We start from the raw sequence: 15,328 nt of genomic DNA, 5'->3' as shown, positions 1-15,328 counted from the left end.
ACTACTTTAGGTACTTACATAAGGTCCGGCGAAACATTAGCAGCGGCTAATCTGATATTCCACTTCCCAGGGCGGTCAAGATTTTCCCATTGGGCGGCAGATTTCCAATTATCTTGATACTCAGACTTGCCCACCAACTTTGACCTTGCTTGACGTACCCGTGCGAATTCAAGTCCCTCGCGCCCGCAATCGAAAATACTATACGGATCCGAGACAAGAATTACTTCAATCATGGGTGTCGCAAAGAAGACGCGCAAGTTCGCCCAGGTCCGTCCCATCCACCTCCCCACCCACCACACTCACCATCATATCATCTAGATATCCCCTTATCGATAAGCACCAAACAGCATCACCACCACCAGTATGTATACTAACCCGCCATCCAGGTCAAGCGCATAATCTCGCGCCGCGACGCGCGCCTCAAAGAAAACCAGACCAAAGCCGCCGACAAAGTCGCCGTCGCCGCAGCCGCCAAACCCTCAGCCACGGGCGACGTCGTCCGCCGCGAAGTCCCGCAGCTCCCCTCGTCGCTCTTCTTCCAGCACAACGAAGCCCTGGTACCCCCCTACAGCGTCCTCGTCGACACCAACTTCCTCAGCCACACCGTGCAGCGCAAGCTGCCGCTCCTCGAGTCCATGATGGACTGCCTGTACGCCAAGTGCACCCCCATCATCACCAGCTGCGTCATGGCGGAGCTGGAGAAGCTGGGACCCAAGTATAGGATTGCGCTGAGGATTGCGCGCGACGAGAGGTGGGAGAGGTTGCCGTGTGATCATAAGGGTGTTTATGCTGATGACTGCATTGTCGATCGCGTTATGTAAGTCTGATTTCGAGTCTTTGGATCGGCTGTGTGGTGGTGTCGATATAAGTCAAGTAAGTTAGTAGCTGACCACAACCGAACAGGAAACACCGCGTATACATCGTCGCGACCAACGATAAGGACCTCTGCCGCCGGATACGCAAGATCCCCGGTGTCCCTATCATGAACGTAGCTCGGGGGAAATACGTGATCGAGAGATTGCCCGGCGCTCCTCAATAGTGAGGATCTATAGTTATAGGACATATAATACATACGCATGCATAGCTATTTAGAGGCATCCGGCGTTAGGGCAGACATTATTATATCAAGTTAGGTTGGCTTAAGGCATACCAGACGGCGTTAAAGGCAGATAAAAGCAAAAGCAGTCAATTCAATTCAATTCAAGGAAGGCTACAATACAAATTAAACGTTGCTAATCAGACGTGTGTGCTCGATAAAAATCATGTTGAATAACGGCAATGCAATTATTATCCTCATCTCATTTCGGGGGTCGAGGCCACCTAGGATGGGTTTCTATGTACACTGATAACCTCGTTCCGTTGAAGGGTCTCTTATACCCAACAGCTCTCGTCGTAAAAGAAAACCACCGGGTATAAATGGGTGGTTAGTTACCTTTTTGATTCTATAGTCCACGTCACTGCCACACGCACACACATGAAGTGCAGTCATACCGTGCCGTTCCACTTCCTGAAAAGGGCTCGAGAGAAAAGAAAAGAAAAAAGGCCGCGCAAGAACGCCATTGCCCCCCGTCTCCGGTGGAGAAAAACAATCGACTACTGTACACCCCTTTTTTGTTGCGCCCTTCGGCGAGAGCTTACTCCTTAGATGCATATATATCAAGGCGGACATCTAGAGGCGCGCCACCTTGAGATGAAGAGGATCAAAATGCAGTAAAAACCGCCCCGCGCCAGACAAATGTGTAACAAATATGCCGTTCCAACATCGGACTGCAGGTCATTAGGAGGACTAATTGAGGAAACCTTTGCAAGCCGCAGTTCCGCAGAGGCAGGGTATACGATCCAAGCTCCCTATTTCTCTCTCAAACTTGTAGTCGTATGTCAATTCCTCGTCTATACAAGTTTTTGTTAGTACCGTATGAAACTATTAGATGGGTATCTGCGAACTTACTCTGAGCAATATCTCGCAGGGCATAGATGACAATCCTCTTACTACCCTCCACCTTGATAATCTTGGCTGTACAGTTTGGCATGCAGCTGTGGTTGATGAAACGCGCAATGCCACCCTTCTTCGTTGCGTCGATGACCGTGCTGTCGTCGATACGGAAGAGGTAGCTGCTACCAATGCCACTCTTGAGATAACGGTTCTCCCGAATCTCGGAAATGGACTGTCGAACCTCTTCGCCGACATACTCAATGATCATGTCATCCTTGTTAATGTTCTCCATCGCGTAGAGACCCCAGTTATGAATGGCAGAACGAGCAAATTTGACCGGCTTCTTCCGCTTCTTAAGCTGGTTGAATCTAAGAACCTCCGAGTCCTGACCTAGAGTTCTCTTCTGATCGTTCAGGTCGGCGACAAAACGGCGATTGTTGACACGATTTGCTCTCGAGTTGCCCTTTGCTAATAACTTCTCTGCTGCAAGCTTCGCCGCTTCCGCTGCTGCAGCTGCGGTGTCTTTGCCGTCTTTCTTGGCTGCGCGGAGCTGTCGCTCTTCCCTCGCCTTTTGGACCTTGATATGATGAGGAAGATATTTAGACTTCTCCGAGTTGAGGATCTTCTTCACGCCTTCCGTACGAGCACACCCAGTAGGGTTTGGTACGTAATAACCCTCAATGGTAATGGGTTCATCAGGTGATGACTTGTCAGTGTTAAGCTCCCGCACGCGATTGTGCCTCCATACCCAGAGTCTGGGATCGCCGACATCAACAGGCTTAAATTTCTTCTTTAACTTGCCAACATCAGGATGATCTTTCGGTTGGAGCTCAATCTTTGACATGGATTTGACCGACAAAGTAAATGGTTCTGGAAGGGCCATTGCTGGGAGTACCGCATCAGAAAAGCGCTCGTCCTTTAGAACTGGTTTTTCTATTGCTTCTTGCACGGCTGGCTTTTCTGACTGCTCTTCAGGCTCTTGGGTCTCTTCCTTGTTCGTTTGCTCCAAAGCTTCCTCAACGTATGCTTCCTGTTGTTGCTTCTTCATGGCCTCACGCTCTTCGAAAAGCTGCTTCTTGGTCTTCTTCTTAGGCTTTGCTATGGTCATCTTCTTCCTTCCCTTGACAGGCTTCTCGGTCGGTGTGGGCAGCTCGGTAGGGTTAAGACTCTTGGTATTGTCACGTCCAGCATCGGGCATAGGCACGTCGTCGGTTGGACTTGGGAATTCACTCTCAAGCGTATCAATGGTAACACCAAAAAGCTCTTCGTCGGACTTCTTCTGTCGCTTGATAGCAGCTTCGATATGCAAGTCGAGCTTCCGCTTCTTTGCTTTAATAGGTCCATCGTTGACAGGGAAACTAGCATCTGTCATGGAGTCTTCATCACCGAAGCCGTCTTCGAAGACATCATCCTCCGTACTCAATCGGCTACGAGGGCGCGAATCTGGCTCTTCGGCATCACGAGCAACAGAGTCGCGATTCTCGGTTTCATCTTCGGATGCCTCGTCATCGCTATCTGGAGGCTGCAGCCGATGGTGAAGAGAACGGAAGGCATTGTGTACCACAGAAGATCTTTTGCGCGCAAACGGGTCCGTAAACCCATAGTTCCGCTGCGCAGCACCTTGACCTTTAGCTTTCCTGATACGGGGTAGAGCAGTAACATCGAGACGAGCAGTACGGCGTTCGATCGGGTCGGCTCGCGAATTGGGAGTACTAATCGGAGTTTCGTCGCGCTCTTCGACGCTGACAGCAAGTCGGGATGAGCCAGCCGGGTTCTCGAGGTTCAATCTTCGCCTTTTAGCTACATGATTGTTTGGGTCTAGAAATGTAAATAGGGCAGGTATAGCGACTTTAGTCCTAATATGTCTGATTAAATGCTCCTTCATCTCGCGACGGACAACTTCAACAGCCTCAAGTACGGGATCGAAGTTCTTCGCTCTTTGTTTTTTCTCTTCTTCCAAAACTGCTTCTTCGTCGCGACGTCGCTCGTCGCGGGGTCTATACTGGTGTTCGTCTCTATAGCGGGTATCTGCCAATGGCCTCTTTTCTGGCTCGCTTCTTCGTAGAGGACCAGTAGAGTTGGAAGATCCTGATATAGTAACTCCATGGAGCTTCATTGTCATAGTATAGGTGAAGAAGGCACTGCCATCTGCTGATCTGAAGCACCGGTAGGCCTCATCGCGACCGAAGGTAGTATTGGGGAAGATTATATAGTAACCAACGCGGTCGGCTCGTATGTCCTCAAATTGGAACGCCTTCAGGCGTTTTTTCATATGAGGTACCGTTGTAATCATCACCGGAACGCTAGAGTCGGGAACAAATACGTATGGTTCGCCTTTGAGGGTAGCCGGAACAGGTTGCATATCGACCGACATGGAATAAGCCTTAGGCTTCGTCGGTGGTGCCCAGGCAGGCTCTGTTCCTCCTAGTGAGGGTCGTTGTCGATCGGCAGCAGGACCTCTCGGGGCAGCAGGAGGCGCTCGGCTGAGCAGCTCGGGAGGCATTAGCCTTGGACCAGTAGGTACAGGCGGCGTAGCAGTTGCACGCTTCGCTTCGACTTGATCCTTCTTAAGGATAGTCTCGAGCATGAGTCTACTTTTCTTGCCATCCCGATCAAACTCTACCTTTATATGGTTCGCCTCGATCTTCTTGCCGTTCATGGCCCTAGCAGCTCTTCTTGCGGCATCGATGGCCGAGATGGGAGGCCGTCTTGGTTGCTTCGAGTCTCGGTATCGAAAGGTCGCAAAGCCCAGATAACTGCCTGTGTGAGGATGCATCTTATTGCTACTCTCAGCAATATCGCCAAACGAGGTGAAAATAGTCACGACCTTAGAGAAGGCGATCAGGGGGTTAAATCCGCTGACGACGATCTGGGTTGGCGGCCCAGGGCCAATAGAGGTGGCAGCATCATACGGGTACGGCTTAAGATTATACGGAGTTTGGCGTAGCCTCGCCTTAGGTAGATGGAAGTCGACATTGATGTAGTCAAGCCAGCTACCCTTGGATAGGCGAGGGTCTAGAGGGGGAGCGTCATCTTCCTATTCAGTGTATTAGCCAAAGTTCTCACGCAAAGCAGATGACGCTCCCCCTCTATCCATATAATATATTATACGTACCAAGCCGATATTCTTGTATTTGGGTTTCAATGTTTTCCTATCGCTCGAAGACAAGCTCTTGTCGGTTGAAGGATCGTGTATGCACTTGGTTCCCTTTATAGTAAGGTTAGGGTCTCGAGCTGGGAGGCGCTTGACGACGCTGGGAAGACTAGACGACGACCCCGTGGCCATTGTGGGATTCGTACTATCAGATCTGCTGGTAGTATTGTGAATGGCGGAGGTGCGCTGCTTCGCGGCTTGTATATGTGGGGGGTTTGTGGGCGAGCCCGATATAGTAAGAGGAGTGAGGTTGCTGTTGGATGCGCGTGAAGAAGCATTTAAGGCAGCGGAAGAATTGAAGGTGGTGAAAACAGAGGATGCGGTACTCGCATGGGAGCTTGCGGAACCAACACCATTGAGGATATCCCCTTGCAAGGACTCGGTATCATCTGTCGGGGGATGTGCGGCATCAGACAACGATGAATCGTACTTGGCGCCATCGCGGTGAGCAGGTGTTGCCGTTTTGGAATCATGTTCGATAGCTTCTGATGTCCTCGAGGACTTCTCGCGTTCCCGTTCATTAGCCTTGTCTCTGGCAGCGCGAGGAGCGTTAGGAAAGAACTCCTTATAACCAGCGCTAGGAGCCATGATTCGGAGGGTCGAAGTTGGCGGCTCCGACTATCCACCGACCATCATATCTCGAACCGGCAATGGTCGAAAACACCATTCATTTATGACGCGAAAGGAGGGTGTGTGATGGATGTACTGAAGTCGGGGGTGGAGGTGGTAGGAGGATACGCGAAACTTCTGCGTCCACGCGACAGGATCGGAGATCTGACGTGTGGACTCGTCAAAAGACAAGTATCTTGGTCTTGACGACGTGGAAGGCGAATAAAGAAGGGTATATGACTAAAAGCCAGCCCAGTACGGTCGCAAATAAATGTAGAATGTGTGCCTATGAAATTTGCACCGGCGAGGTCGAGACTGGGCCTTAGTTGAAAAAGGACGGGCGGCAGATGGAGAATGAAGAGGCTGATGCCGAAAAGTTGAATTGGCGGTTGATGGGCAAAGCCAGATTCTGATTTCAGGGATGGGGCCAACCTAGTCCGGGGGACGGTAGCCACACCTGAGCCACATCTCTGTTCTGTTTTTGTCCTCAGGTCTATCCGAAGGATGTATGTTTCGTAGCCGCACTTGTACCTACATGTGGCGTTGCTAGGCAGCTAGGCTACATTAGGTACGTGCATAAGTCTGTATTGGCAGTCGGAACTTCCTCCTTATGCATTACAACGTCACCACTATTTGTTATTCGCTGTTTTCTGCCTGCATGTATCGTGAACAATCATCCAGAGCGAATAGAATCGGCTTTGTCCGTCAGATCCAGAACCTGATGCGACTCCTTTTTACCTAGTCAGGCACCCGCCTCAGAGTGATTTGACTATCTACTATTCAATATGCATCTCTGCCTTCAGGGGCTGCAAGGGTTCTACCAAGGACTGTTGAGCAGAAAATTGTAGCCTAATTCAACTGAGGCTTATAAGTAATTACTAGGTACACTGGTATTCTATAGGTATAAAATAAGATATTTTAATATCAGCTCTAGATAAGAGACGAATCTAGTCAAAGAAAAACTCACGAAGAGTTATTTGATCTAAAATTACTCATTGGGACACATGTTGATAAATATTCTTGTAATTCTTATCTTCTAGCAGTCATTCAAGCCTCCACGTCAGCCAGACACACGGCCAGAGCAATTGCTATTTGTAGATAACTATAACTGGTGTGTGGCTCAGCCACTTGTCAGGCTTCTAAACGGAAGCACCGGAAAATCTTGAATAATACAAATATATAATCTCTGATCTGATTTTAGAAGTTCGCCTAATCCTTCGATGCCAAAGTATTTTTTGCACAATTTAACTAAAGAGTGAACTGAGCGTTTGCAGGGCCAACTTAAGACATAGGTATATTCATTAAGGCTAGCCAACCTAGCTCACTAAATGCAACTTGATCTAGGACCGGTGTTTGAAAGGTCTCATTACATAGTATAGGTAGAATACTGTAACCAACTGCCTTAATGAACTATCAATACAAGAAGAGCCTTAATACTGTCAGAGGCATTTTTTTCTGCATGTAGTAAAGTCTAATGCGCACGCGAGCAGACGCCAACTCCATTTCATAAAATCAACCACCGACTCCTATTATAATGTGCATGGCAGGAAACTTCTAATCAGCAAGTTTGAACTCGAAATCTTCGTCTTCGTCCACACATGGACCTTTGAGCGTACTTCCCGCGAGGAGATCGAAGTCATCGTCGTCCTCGTCCTCCTCGGGGTTGAAGATGGAGAGGAATGGAACCCTCTCCTTCCACTCCTGATCTTCGGCCGCGACTACAGCTTGTGTGTGAGCGTATCGAGCAGGAGTGATAGTTCGGTCAGACTCGTTTGACAACGTCGTGTTAGTACGGGAAAATCCAGTCTTTGATGCAGGTCTTTCGGGCTTCGTGGTCCCCTGAGCAAGTATCGAGGCAGTAGATCGACCTTTGTTATAGCCAATTGTAGTTCGTGAATTTGCCTCGATCTCCGTGGATGTTTTCCTAGGGAGTACCTGGGACTGGGTGCCGACTTGTCGTCTGAAGCTAGGTATAGGAAGAGATGTAGTCTTCTTGGCCGGGATTCTACTGACTTCCACGGGCCTTGCTGCCTTTCGCTGTAGTGACTTAGTCGTATCATCTATCGATAGAGCTCTAGCAGCCTTCTTTGCTTGAATAGTGGATGGCGCCCTGTTCATCGCCGTTCTCTTAACCCCGAGAGGTGCTCGAGTTGGAACGAAGGTTGCCTTATTAGTGGTCTCCGGTTCTTCTTGAATACCCCACTCGATGCTGTCGATATCTTCCTGGATGCGCCTGTCGCATTCCTCCATGGCCTTTCGGTTTCTCTCTTCCAACTCTCTGTCAGCCAATGAGACGCCATTCTCATCAACAGGGTTAAAATAATGGTCATAATAGCCCTTGAATAAGTTCTCTGGTTTTAAGGCGTCAAATTTGAGGGCACCATCAGGAAACACGTCAGACTCATAAGGGAGGTCCTTCGGTTTAGGAGGACAATATTCAATCTCCTCTTCACTTAGCGAATCCGCCCCTTCGGCGTGAACTACTAACTTCTGTAATTCGGCTTGCGGTTGCTTCTGCTTGGGTCGAATAGTTCCCGGTGCCTTGCCCTGGGACTTTTCTAATTCGCGAGCAGCGCTCTTAACAGTAATTGCCTGCGAACCCTTTGCTTTTGCGTTGGTAGTCTTGTCACCCAAAGGTGCTCTGCTACGCGGACCTACTCTTATGCGTTAGTCTCGAGAGAAAATATGACAACTTCGAGGGTTAAACAATAGCAGAGCGCATACCTGAGGGCGTGGCAAGGTTGGACTTATTCACACTTTTGCCTCCTTTGGTTGTGAGTGTATTCTCATTGCCTCTTGATCTACCACCGAGGATGCTCTTGGCACCACCTGCACCGTTTTCGTCATTTAGAGGGACTTTAATAGGTGTGTTCGCATATCTTGCACCGGGTGTCTTGGGCTGGAGTTGGCGCTTCGCTTGCCCTTGCTGCTGCTTCAGGGCAGCACCATTCTGGTGGCTAAAAGCCAAATTCTCTTGATCTCGGGCCGCTAACATCGTGGGCAAGGTTGACTGAGAAAATAGGCGGCAAATACGCTACTGTTACCTGTGAGAACTGGATGCGATGTCGTAATTGCTGTATGTTTACGTCTATATTGTTGAGGAGAGCCGACTCCCCATCAGCACAGACTTCTGCTTTAGCAACAAACAAAATCCAATGATTGGTAGCGTAATGTGAAGTTGGAGAGTAGTATTCGGCGGTGGACAATTATTGATGAAATGGATCCATTGTTTGCCTCGTTCTCATTTCTTTAAGAGAATGGTTTGAATGTTGTTCTAACTTTATTTGGGTGGAATGGCAGTTGCCAAAGCAACTAAGATTCGGTACATAGTGACATAGGCCCCTTCCGTTGCCATGCAATTATGTACAGTGTGGGTTTAAAAATTAATACAGTACGTTTCTAACCAAATATTACGAGGTAGGCCCACATGTGATAAAGCTAGAGGCACTGTGCGCCCAAAACAAATCATGAGACGGGTCCCTCTATCCCCTATCGGTCACTTTCCAGGGCAATAAGCAATAGGGAAGGCGGGGCAATCTAGTACCAACCCACTCGCCTTACATATGAAATTCCACGACTATTCAACAAGCTCCTTTTCCCTTATTCTCTTCAAAGTCTCTAGCCTCCCTTCGTTGTCTACCTAATCCAGCACCTAACCTGCTTCACCGATCGTCCCAATAAACCTTCTTGTCTTTTCCCTTTAGCTTTACTTCTAAGCACCCATCCCAAAATGGCGGACCGCATCAGAGAGGTGAGTTGATCTATCTCTCAGATTTCCCCCTTTACCCCACCATCAAGCAGAGCGCGATATCAAAGGGGTACTCGAGACCAAACTACAAAGTCCAGCAACGCAGCATTATGAAGCATATTTTTATATATAAACATCGATTTACGATGATATTAACATCTATCTTTTTTGTAGAGAATGAACCAGCTCCGTCTGGAGGCTGACGAGTCTGCTGCCAAAGTCGAAGAGTTACAGACTAAAGTCAAGGCTCTCGAGCAGGAAAACCTCGCCAAGGAGCAAGAGATTACCTCCCTCTCCCACAAAAACGGTCTCCTCGAGTCTGAGAACGAGAAGCTCGACACCACTATCAAGGATTTGAAGAAGACGGCCGATGAGGGCTTGCAACATGGTACGCACAACGAGACCCTTCAACGAAGACTTCAGCTGCTTGAGGAAGAAGCCGAGGAGGCAGACAAGACCCTCCGTGAGACAAATGAAAAGTAAGTCGCAAAACGCGCTCGAGACACTTGGGGGTTTTACGGGGTTCTAACAGTCACAAACTATAGGCTCCGCCAGACTGACGTGAAAGCCGGCCATTTTGAGCGCAAGGTACAGGCGTTGGAGAACGAGCGAGACCAGTGGGAGACGAAGTACGAGGAGATGTCCAAGAAGTACCAGGGTCTCCAGAAGGAGTTGGAGGACCTCCAGGCCGAGATCAGCAACATTTAGGGCGGTATTACTTTCGTCGAGACCGGTGTCGCGAGACGTCGAGGCTGTGCCTTAGAGGCCAAGGATTTCTTTTTTCTTACCAGCACTGGCACTATGTCAACTTATACGGCGGAGGCCTGGCTTGATCGACCGACCTTACCGACAATTTTGAAAGGGACAGAAATGTCGCGGTGGCAGTTGAAGAGAAGTCAAGTTTAGGGCATGTTTATTTGGTGGACGTTTTATGTTGGTATTTGCTGCAGCAAAGCCCGCGAGACGGATAGGGAATGCGCTAATCAACCACTTGGTTTCTTTCTAATCTTGGCTGCTTTCTGTTTCCTCTGGTTCAGTTGCCTATCCGCCTTGGACTCGTATCTGAACTTCGGTTTCTTCTTCTTGGGCGGCCTGGCTTTCTCCTTGCTTCCTGGAGGAGCATGTTCCGAGTCTTGCTTTGCTGTCTCTTGATCCTCCTCGCCCGAGTCCTCTGGTTTAGTGCTCGACAATCCATCCTTAGACACACTGACCGACTCTATTGTGACCGTAGTATACCGCTCTTCGTCAATGTATTCTTCCTCGTGATCAACGGGTTCTAGTGCAGGTGTATCCTTAAACCCTCCCCATTCGTCTGCTTCATCGTTTGAGGCTTCTTCCCCTCCCACGTAACCTGCCTCTTGTGCTTGCTTTAGGATAGCATTGACGTTTTGGACATGCTCTTCGACTTCTCTCTTTCGATCTTCCCGTATCTATAGAAACGACTCGTATTAGCGACCTAGTAGTTCTGACTTTCTCAATAACAAATACACAAATACACTCCACATGCCTTCTTTCTAATCTCGATCTTTTCCTGCCTGGCCCTCTGAGCAGCCTGTTCCTGCGCATTCTTTATCCTTTGCAATTTGCGCTTATGGAAGCCGGTCAGATAATCGGAACGAGCATCGTTATCAAATTTGATCTCTTCGATCAAATGCTGAGCCTTGCGTTTCTTCGGCGGCGGTACGAGTAAGCCCTTCTTTGGCCGTGGGCGTGCAAACATTTTATTTTTCCAATGCGCAAAGACAAAAGACAAAGTTGATCAAGAATAAGTGTATAAGATAGAAAGTTCGATTTTAGATCGGAGCAGAGGCCGGGCAAAAATCTAGGGGATATCAAAGTGAAAGTGTTGATTGTAGCTCGAAGCCACTGTGATAGGTAATAAATTTTAGCGACTTGGACCGTTGCGTCCAGTTCATTAATCTATCACTATCTGATTGGCCCCGCCTTGCATATTGGCGGCCAGCCTGCTAAGTTCCAGCACATTTAGGGACCCTGCAGAGGCCTACAAGCCCCCCAAATGACGCCGTAACCTGCACCCGGAATTTCATAGGCCGGAACATGCCGCGTCTCTAAAACAGGTCAAACGTCAACTTCCAAAGAGCTTCACTTTAGCTCAAGCCCCGTCTTATTTCATCTATTCAACCATAAAGCATTTTCGCAAGACGCCCGACATCACGATGCGTCTTTCTCGGTCTGCGGCAGCGCTGGCAGCGTGCTGCACTTCTGCGCACGCCTTCTCCGACTCGTCCCCTATCGTTATGTTCTCTAGTGCTAGGTACGCAACACGACTCTTATCATCCCTTCGCCTCGCATGGACGATGTAGCTAATCGCGTGTATTCACCAGCCTGGATGTGCCGGCCAACGGGGAATTAATACAATCGAATTCCGAAGTCCTTGCGACTCTTCAAAAGGCTCTCAAGAGCTGCCCGACCGATCGATACCTCATTGTCTCGCAACCAAACCTCAACAGGGCCAACTTGGTCGGGGATGCAGTACCGAACCTCCTCCGTTATCATGACAAGGCCCAGAGTCGCTACTCACTCCCAGAGGTAATTGGGGAGTTGAATACGGACGATGTAGTAGCATTCGTTAGGAAGTCCTGTGAAGGAAGATCGCAACTATTTGTCGACCAACTCGAATTAGCTCCTTTACCATCCGTTAACGACGCTCACGCATTAGGGGAAAACGGTAAATATAATTATTGGACTCTCTCTGAGGATACAATGCTGATGGGATATAGATGACGAACTCGGAATGGTGCTGGAACAGTTCGATAGGGACGGTTCTTACACGGTTATCTACGCCGGTGCTCCGCGAAAGGAGGTGCCCCCGACCTACACGGCCGTGTTCCAGGATGGCGTACCCGCGGAATTGAAGAGAGACGTACATTCTGTTCAGCAGAGAGCTCTTAATGACACCAGCAACCTACCTCTATTTGAGAAGTACCAGTACTTCTCACCAGGTCAGTCCAGTTACCCATTGCAGATTCGTTCCGATACTAACCAAACAACAGGCATCTTCACGGCTCTCATCGCTCTAGTCATCCTCCTATCGATTCTCTACGCCGGTATTGCTGCAGTCGCCAGCCTCGAAGTTCCCTACGGCGCATTCGACAAGGTGATGGGTCCTGCCGCGCATAAGAAGCAGTAGATAGACGATACACGTAGGAAAGCGGTCTAGTCGGTAGATGTATCAAGGCTGCGTATAATTTGAGCAGTGTGTACGAATTACTATTGGGTCATCGGAGTCAGGGTAACGGGTAGCATCACGGAAGAAGTCGAATAAGACTGACTTCACCAAGCAAGCAAGGTATACATCAATATCATTTATCGAATCGGAAGGAGACTGTAGTGTAGATATAGGTATATGCAACTAGAATTGACCACGGCCTTTTCCTTTTCCCTTTCTCCTCGCCCCTTTTGAAGGTTCTCTCCGCCGTGCCTATAGAGTAACCTCATAGGCCAGATGTAGTTTTCGCGCCTCAGCTTAACTCCGGAACGCCCACCCAAGCCTTATGTGCTTGTAGTCGTCTAGATAGATTCCAAATAGTAGCACAGTTCAGTGCCCACTTGCCATGCCTCGCCTTGCCTCAAGCTCCCCCGTCCTAGCAAATGCTAACAATGCTAAACCAGGTGACTCGGCAAAAGAAAGTTGGCGATGCCCTCACGGACGGCATACTCGTGGCCACAGTTGGCGCACACGAGCTTGCCCTCCATGATCTGCGTCTCCATGAGCAGGTTGTGCAGGTCCTTCATCTTCTGCTCGTCGCCTTGTAGCTCTTCCACTGATGGCGCTTGAGGCGGTAGGGCTGGGAAGCCGAGCTAGAAATTTTTTAGTTTTGGATTCAATAGGCCCTTATTTACTTTACTTGTTCACAGGCTTATGAAGTGATTTAAAAAGAGCTTAAGAAAAGTTACATACTTCGGTAGCCGTCGTAGACAAAGCTGTCCAATCGATGCGGGGCAGTACATTGAGCAGCAGTTGGGCATTCACCTCGATATCGTCCTGCACCAGCTCTGCATCTTTGGGATGAAGGGGATACGAATTCGAGGAGCTTTTGCACGCCTTGACCGCGCAGGTCAGGAAATTAAGACTGAGGACCTTCATCTTGATGTAAGAAGTTGAGGTTATGTATAAGACTCGACAAGAATTTTTTCAAGTTCGTAAGGTCTAGAAATTGACCCGGCGCAAATAAAATTTAACGATTTTTACAAGTCACACGTGATGGGAGACGACAATAAGAATAACGAGCACAACAACTACGCTTAATAAAATAAGACATCATTTTTATCAGATATGCCATATATTTTTCATTTGAAAGAGTAAATAACCACAAGTCTAAGCCATCGTCTTCTCGTAGGCAATGTCGTCCCGGTCGTTTCTCCTCTTCGACAGGCGAATGTAGAAAGCGATAGCAGCAAGAATAACACCGAAAAGAAGAGCCTTCTGGAAAACGGACCATTCAGCAGAGAGAGCAGCAGTCTCGTCAACTACGGGTTTCTCCTGTTCGGTTGAATGTCCCGAAGCCCATTCGGATTCTCCTTGATTATCTGGAACCAGGTGGTAGACGCATCAGTAAGAAAACGACGGAGACAGGCGGGACGAATACAGTGGTTTGGGACTTGTGCTTATAGCTCAACGTGGATACCTTCAGGCGGCACCTCGAGCTCTCCGCTCTTGGCAATCTTGATTTCCTTCTCGGGCTTGTCGCCGGGCTTAGTCTTGACATTCTCAATCTTCTTGACAATGTCCATGCCCTCCAACACTTCACCGAATACAACGTGTCGGCCATCCAGCCACCTAGTATACGGTTAGTTTATTACGATACTCTAACATTATCTTCATGTTCATTGTTAAATTGGGAAGCCTTACGAGGTGATAACGGTGGTGATGAAGAACTGAGATCCATTGGTGTCCTTGCCAGCGTTCGCCATGGAGAGGAGACCCTCCTTGGAGTGCTTTAGCTTGAAGTTCTCGTCGGGGAACTTCTCACCGTAGACTACAGAGGCAAATAATTAGTACATTCTCTTCCCCCCGTTGAACAAGAGTATTAGCACTTACTCGACTTGCCACCAGTGCCATCACCCTTGGTGAAGTCACCTCCCTGGATCATGAACTGCTTGATAACTCGGTGGAAAGTAGATCCTTCGTAACCAAAGCCCTTCTCGCCGGTAGCAAGAGCTCGGAAGTTCTCGGTGGTCTTGGGGACGGTCTTGCCGTAGAGACCCATGACAATTCGGCCTAGAGGCTCATCGCCGTGTGTGATATCAAAGTAGACCTTGTGAGTAATCTTAGGTCCCTTGGTGGCGGCGGCCGTCTGGGAGAAGCAGATGACACTTACACCCACCAGCAGTAGGGCGCTGGCGAGAAGTCGGCGGAGGTTAAACATGTTTGTTATATAGACTGCCAAGACCAGTCAGGCAGATTGAAAGAAATCAATTGAAGTATGATGATGGTAAATGCCCAGGGGAAATGGCACTATTTCAAAGACGAGAAATAGGATGAAGGATTGGAAAGGACACAGAAGCTCAATTAAAAGGCGACGTTTCAGTGCAGGAGCTGTCGCAACGTTCTAAGACCCCTGAACTACCTAAACGGAGCGACCTAACAGCGAGACAGATAGCGGCGGTTGAATGCGGGGTCCACTACACTAACCGGTTAGAAGCCTATCAACTTATCGACCAGCTTATGTATCTAACAAAGGAACTTAGCCTAAGAGGTACCTACCGATAACACTTCTCAAATTCGCGATTAGCTAATGACCAGTGCCGACGATCTAAACCAATTATGCGCAATTGGTAGAAAGCCTTGCCCTGCCCGTCGCGAACTTGGAGGGGAATATCACGACCATATTCAACAGAGGCCCTTGCTAACTTTGCCCAA

The 15,328-nt window shown here is 48.8% G+C and overlaps 8 protein-coding genes across 8 annotated transcripts; 3 read left to right on the top strand and 5 right to left on the bottom strand.

The window, feature by feature from the left end:
- The first annotated feature begins 13 nt into the window (after positions 1-13).
- On the top strand, positions 14-1,186 carry F4817DRAFT_112632 (Fcf1-domain-containing protein). Its single transcript, XM_049297498.1, has 3 exons — positions 14-267; positions 387-817; positions 904-1,186. Exons 1-3 carry the CDS (start codon positions 232-234, stop codon positions 1,037-1,039), a joined length of 603 nt encoding a protein of 200 aa, XP_049159008.1. The 5' UTR covers positions 14-231; the 3' UTR covers positions 1,040-1,186.
- Positions 1,187-1,227: 41 nt separating this feature from the next.
- Positions 1,228-6,084, bottom strand: F4817DRAFT_338022 (histone H3-K4 methyltransferase Set1). Its single transcript, XM_049303372.1, has 3 exons — positions 5,049-6,084; positions 1,949-4,970; positions 1,228-1,890 (listed from the first exon to the last, which is right to left on the bottom strand). The coding sequence occupies exons 1-3, from the start codon at positions 5,673-5,675 to the stop codon at positions 1,787-1,789; spliced, it is 3,753 nt and encodes a 1,250-aa protein (XP_049159007.1). The 5' UTR covers positions 5,676-6,084; the 3' UTR covers positions 1,228-1,786.
- Positions 6,085-6,924: 840 nt separating this feature from the next.
- Positions 6,925-8,985, bottom strand: F4817DRAFT_338019 (uncharacterized protein). The gene is made up of 2 exons (XM_049303371.1): positions 8,421-8,985; positions 6,925-8,350 (listed from the first exon to the last, which is right to left on the bottom strand). The coding sequence occupies exons 1-2, from the start codon at positions 8,689-8,691 to the stop codon at positions 7,251-7,253; spliced, it is 1,371 nt and encodes a 456-aa protein (XP_049159006.1). The 5' UTR covers positions 8,692-8,985; the 3' UTR covers positions 6,925-7,250.
- Positions 8,986-9,426: 441 nt separating this feature from the next.
- Positions 9,427-10,152, top strand: F4817DRAFT_316052 (tropomyosin; the record flags this gene model as incomplete). Its single annotated transcript, XM_049300618.1, has 3 exons — positions 9,427-9,447; positions 9,619-9,923; positions 9,990-10,152. 3 exons carry the CDS (start codon positions 9,427-9,429, stop codon positions 10,150-10,152), a joined length of 489 nt encoding a protein of 162 aa, XP_049159005.1.
- A 162-nt stretch (positions 10,153-10,314) lies between these two features.
- Positions 10,315-11,311, bottom strand: F4817DRAFT_112609 (nucleolar protein 12-domain-containing protein). Its single transcript, XM_049297496.1, has 2 exons — positions 10,952-11,311; positions 10,315-10,874 (listed from the first exon to the last, which is right to left on the bottom strand). Exons 1-2 carry the CDS (start codon positions 11,162-11,164, stop codon positions 10,428-10,430), a joined length of 660 nt encoding a protein of 219 aa, XP_049159004.1. The 5' UTR covers positions 11,165-11,311; the 3' UTR covers positions 10,315-10,427.
- A 162-nt stretch (positions 11,312-11,473) lies between these two features.
- Positions 11,474-12,826, top strand: F4817DRAFT_112412 (BIG1-domain-containing protein). Its single transcript, XM_049297494.1, has 4 exons — positions 11,474-11,719; positions 11,790-12,133; positions 12,186-12,407; positions 12,459-12,826. Exons 1-4 carry the CDS (start codon positions 11,622-11,624, stop codon positions 12,593-12,595), a joined length of 801 nt encoding a protein of 266 aa, XP_049159003.1. The 5' UTR covers positions 11,474-11,621; the 3' UTR covers positions 12,596-12,826.
- Positions 12,827-12,845: 19 nt separating this feature from the next.
- On the bottom strand, positions 12,846-13,600 carry F4817DRAFT_338014 (trm112p-like protein). The gene is made up of 2 exons (XM_049303370.1): positions 13,367-13,600; positions 12,846-13,266 (listed from the first exon to the last, which is right to left on the bottom strand). Exons 1-2 carry the CDS (start codon positions 13,550-13,552, stop codon positions 13,069-13,071), a joined length of 384 nt encoding a protein of 127 aa, XP_049159002.1. The 5' UTR covers positions 13,553-13,600; the 3' UTR covers positions 12,846-13,068.
- Positions 13,601-13,846: 246 nt separating this feature from the next.
- Positions 13,847-15,033, bottom strand: F4817DRAFT_338010 (cyclophilin-like domain-containing protein). The gene is made up of 3 exons (XM_049303369.1): positions 14,507-15,033; positions 14,318-14,444; positions 13,847-14,245 (listed from the first exon to the last, which is right to left on the bottom strand). Exons 1-3 carry the CDS (start codon positions 14,832-14,834, stop codon positions 14,074-14,076), a joined length of 627 nt encoding a protein of 208 aa, XP_049159001.1. The 5' UTR covers positions 14,835-15,033; the 3' UTR covers positions 13,847-14,073.
- Between the last annotated feature and the right edge of the window lie 295 nt (positions 15,034-15,328).

The sequence above is a fragment of the Daldinia loculata genome (genome assembly GCF_022478755.1).
Source record: "Daldinia loculata strain CBS 113971 unplaced genomic scaffold F4817scaffold_25, whole genome shotgun sequence".
NCBI lineage: Eukaryota > Fungi > Ascomycota > Sordariomycetes > Xylariales > Hypoxylaceae > Daldinia > Daldinia loculata.
This window is presented reverse-complemented; position numbering and strand designations above follow the sequence as displayed.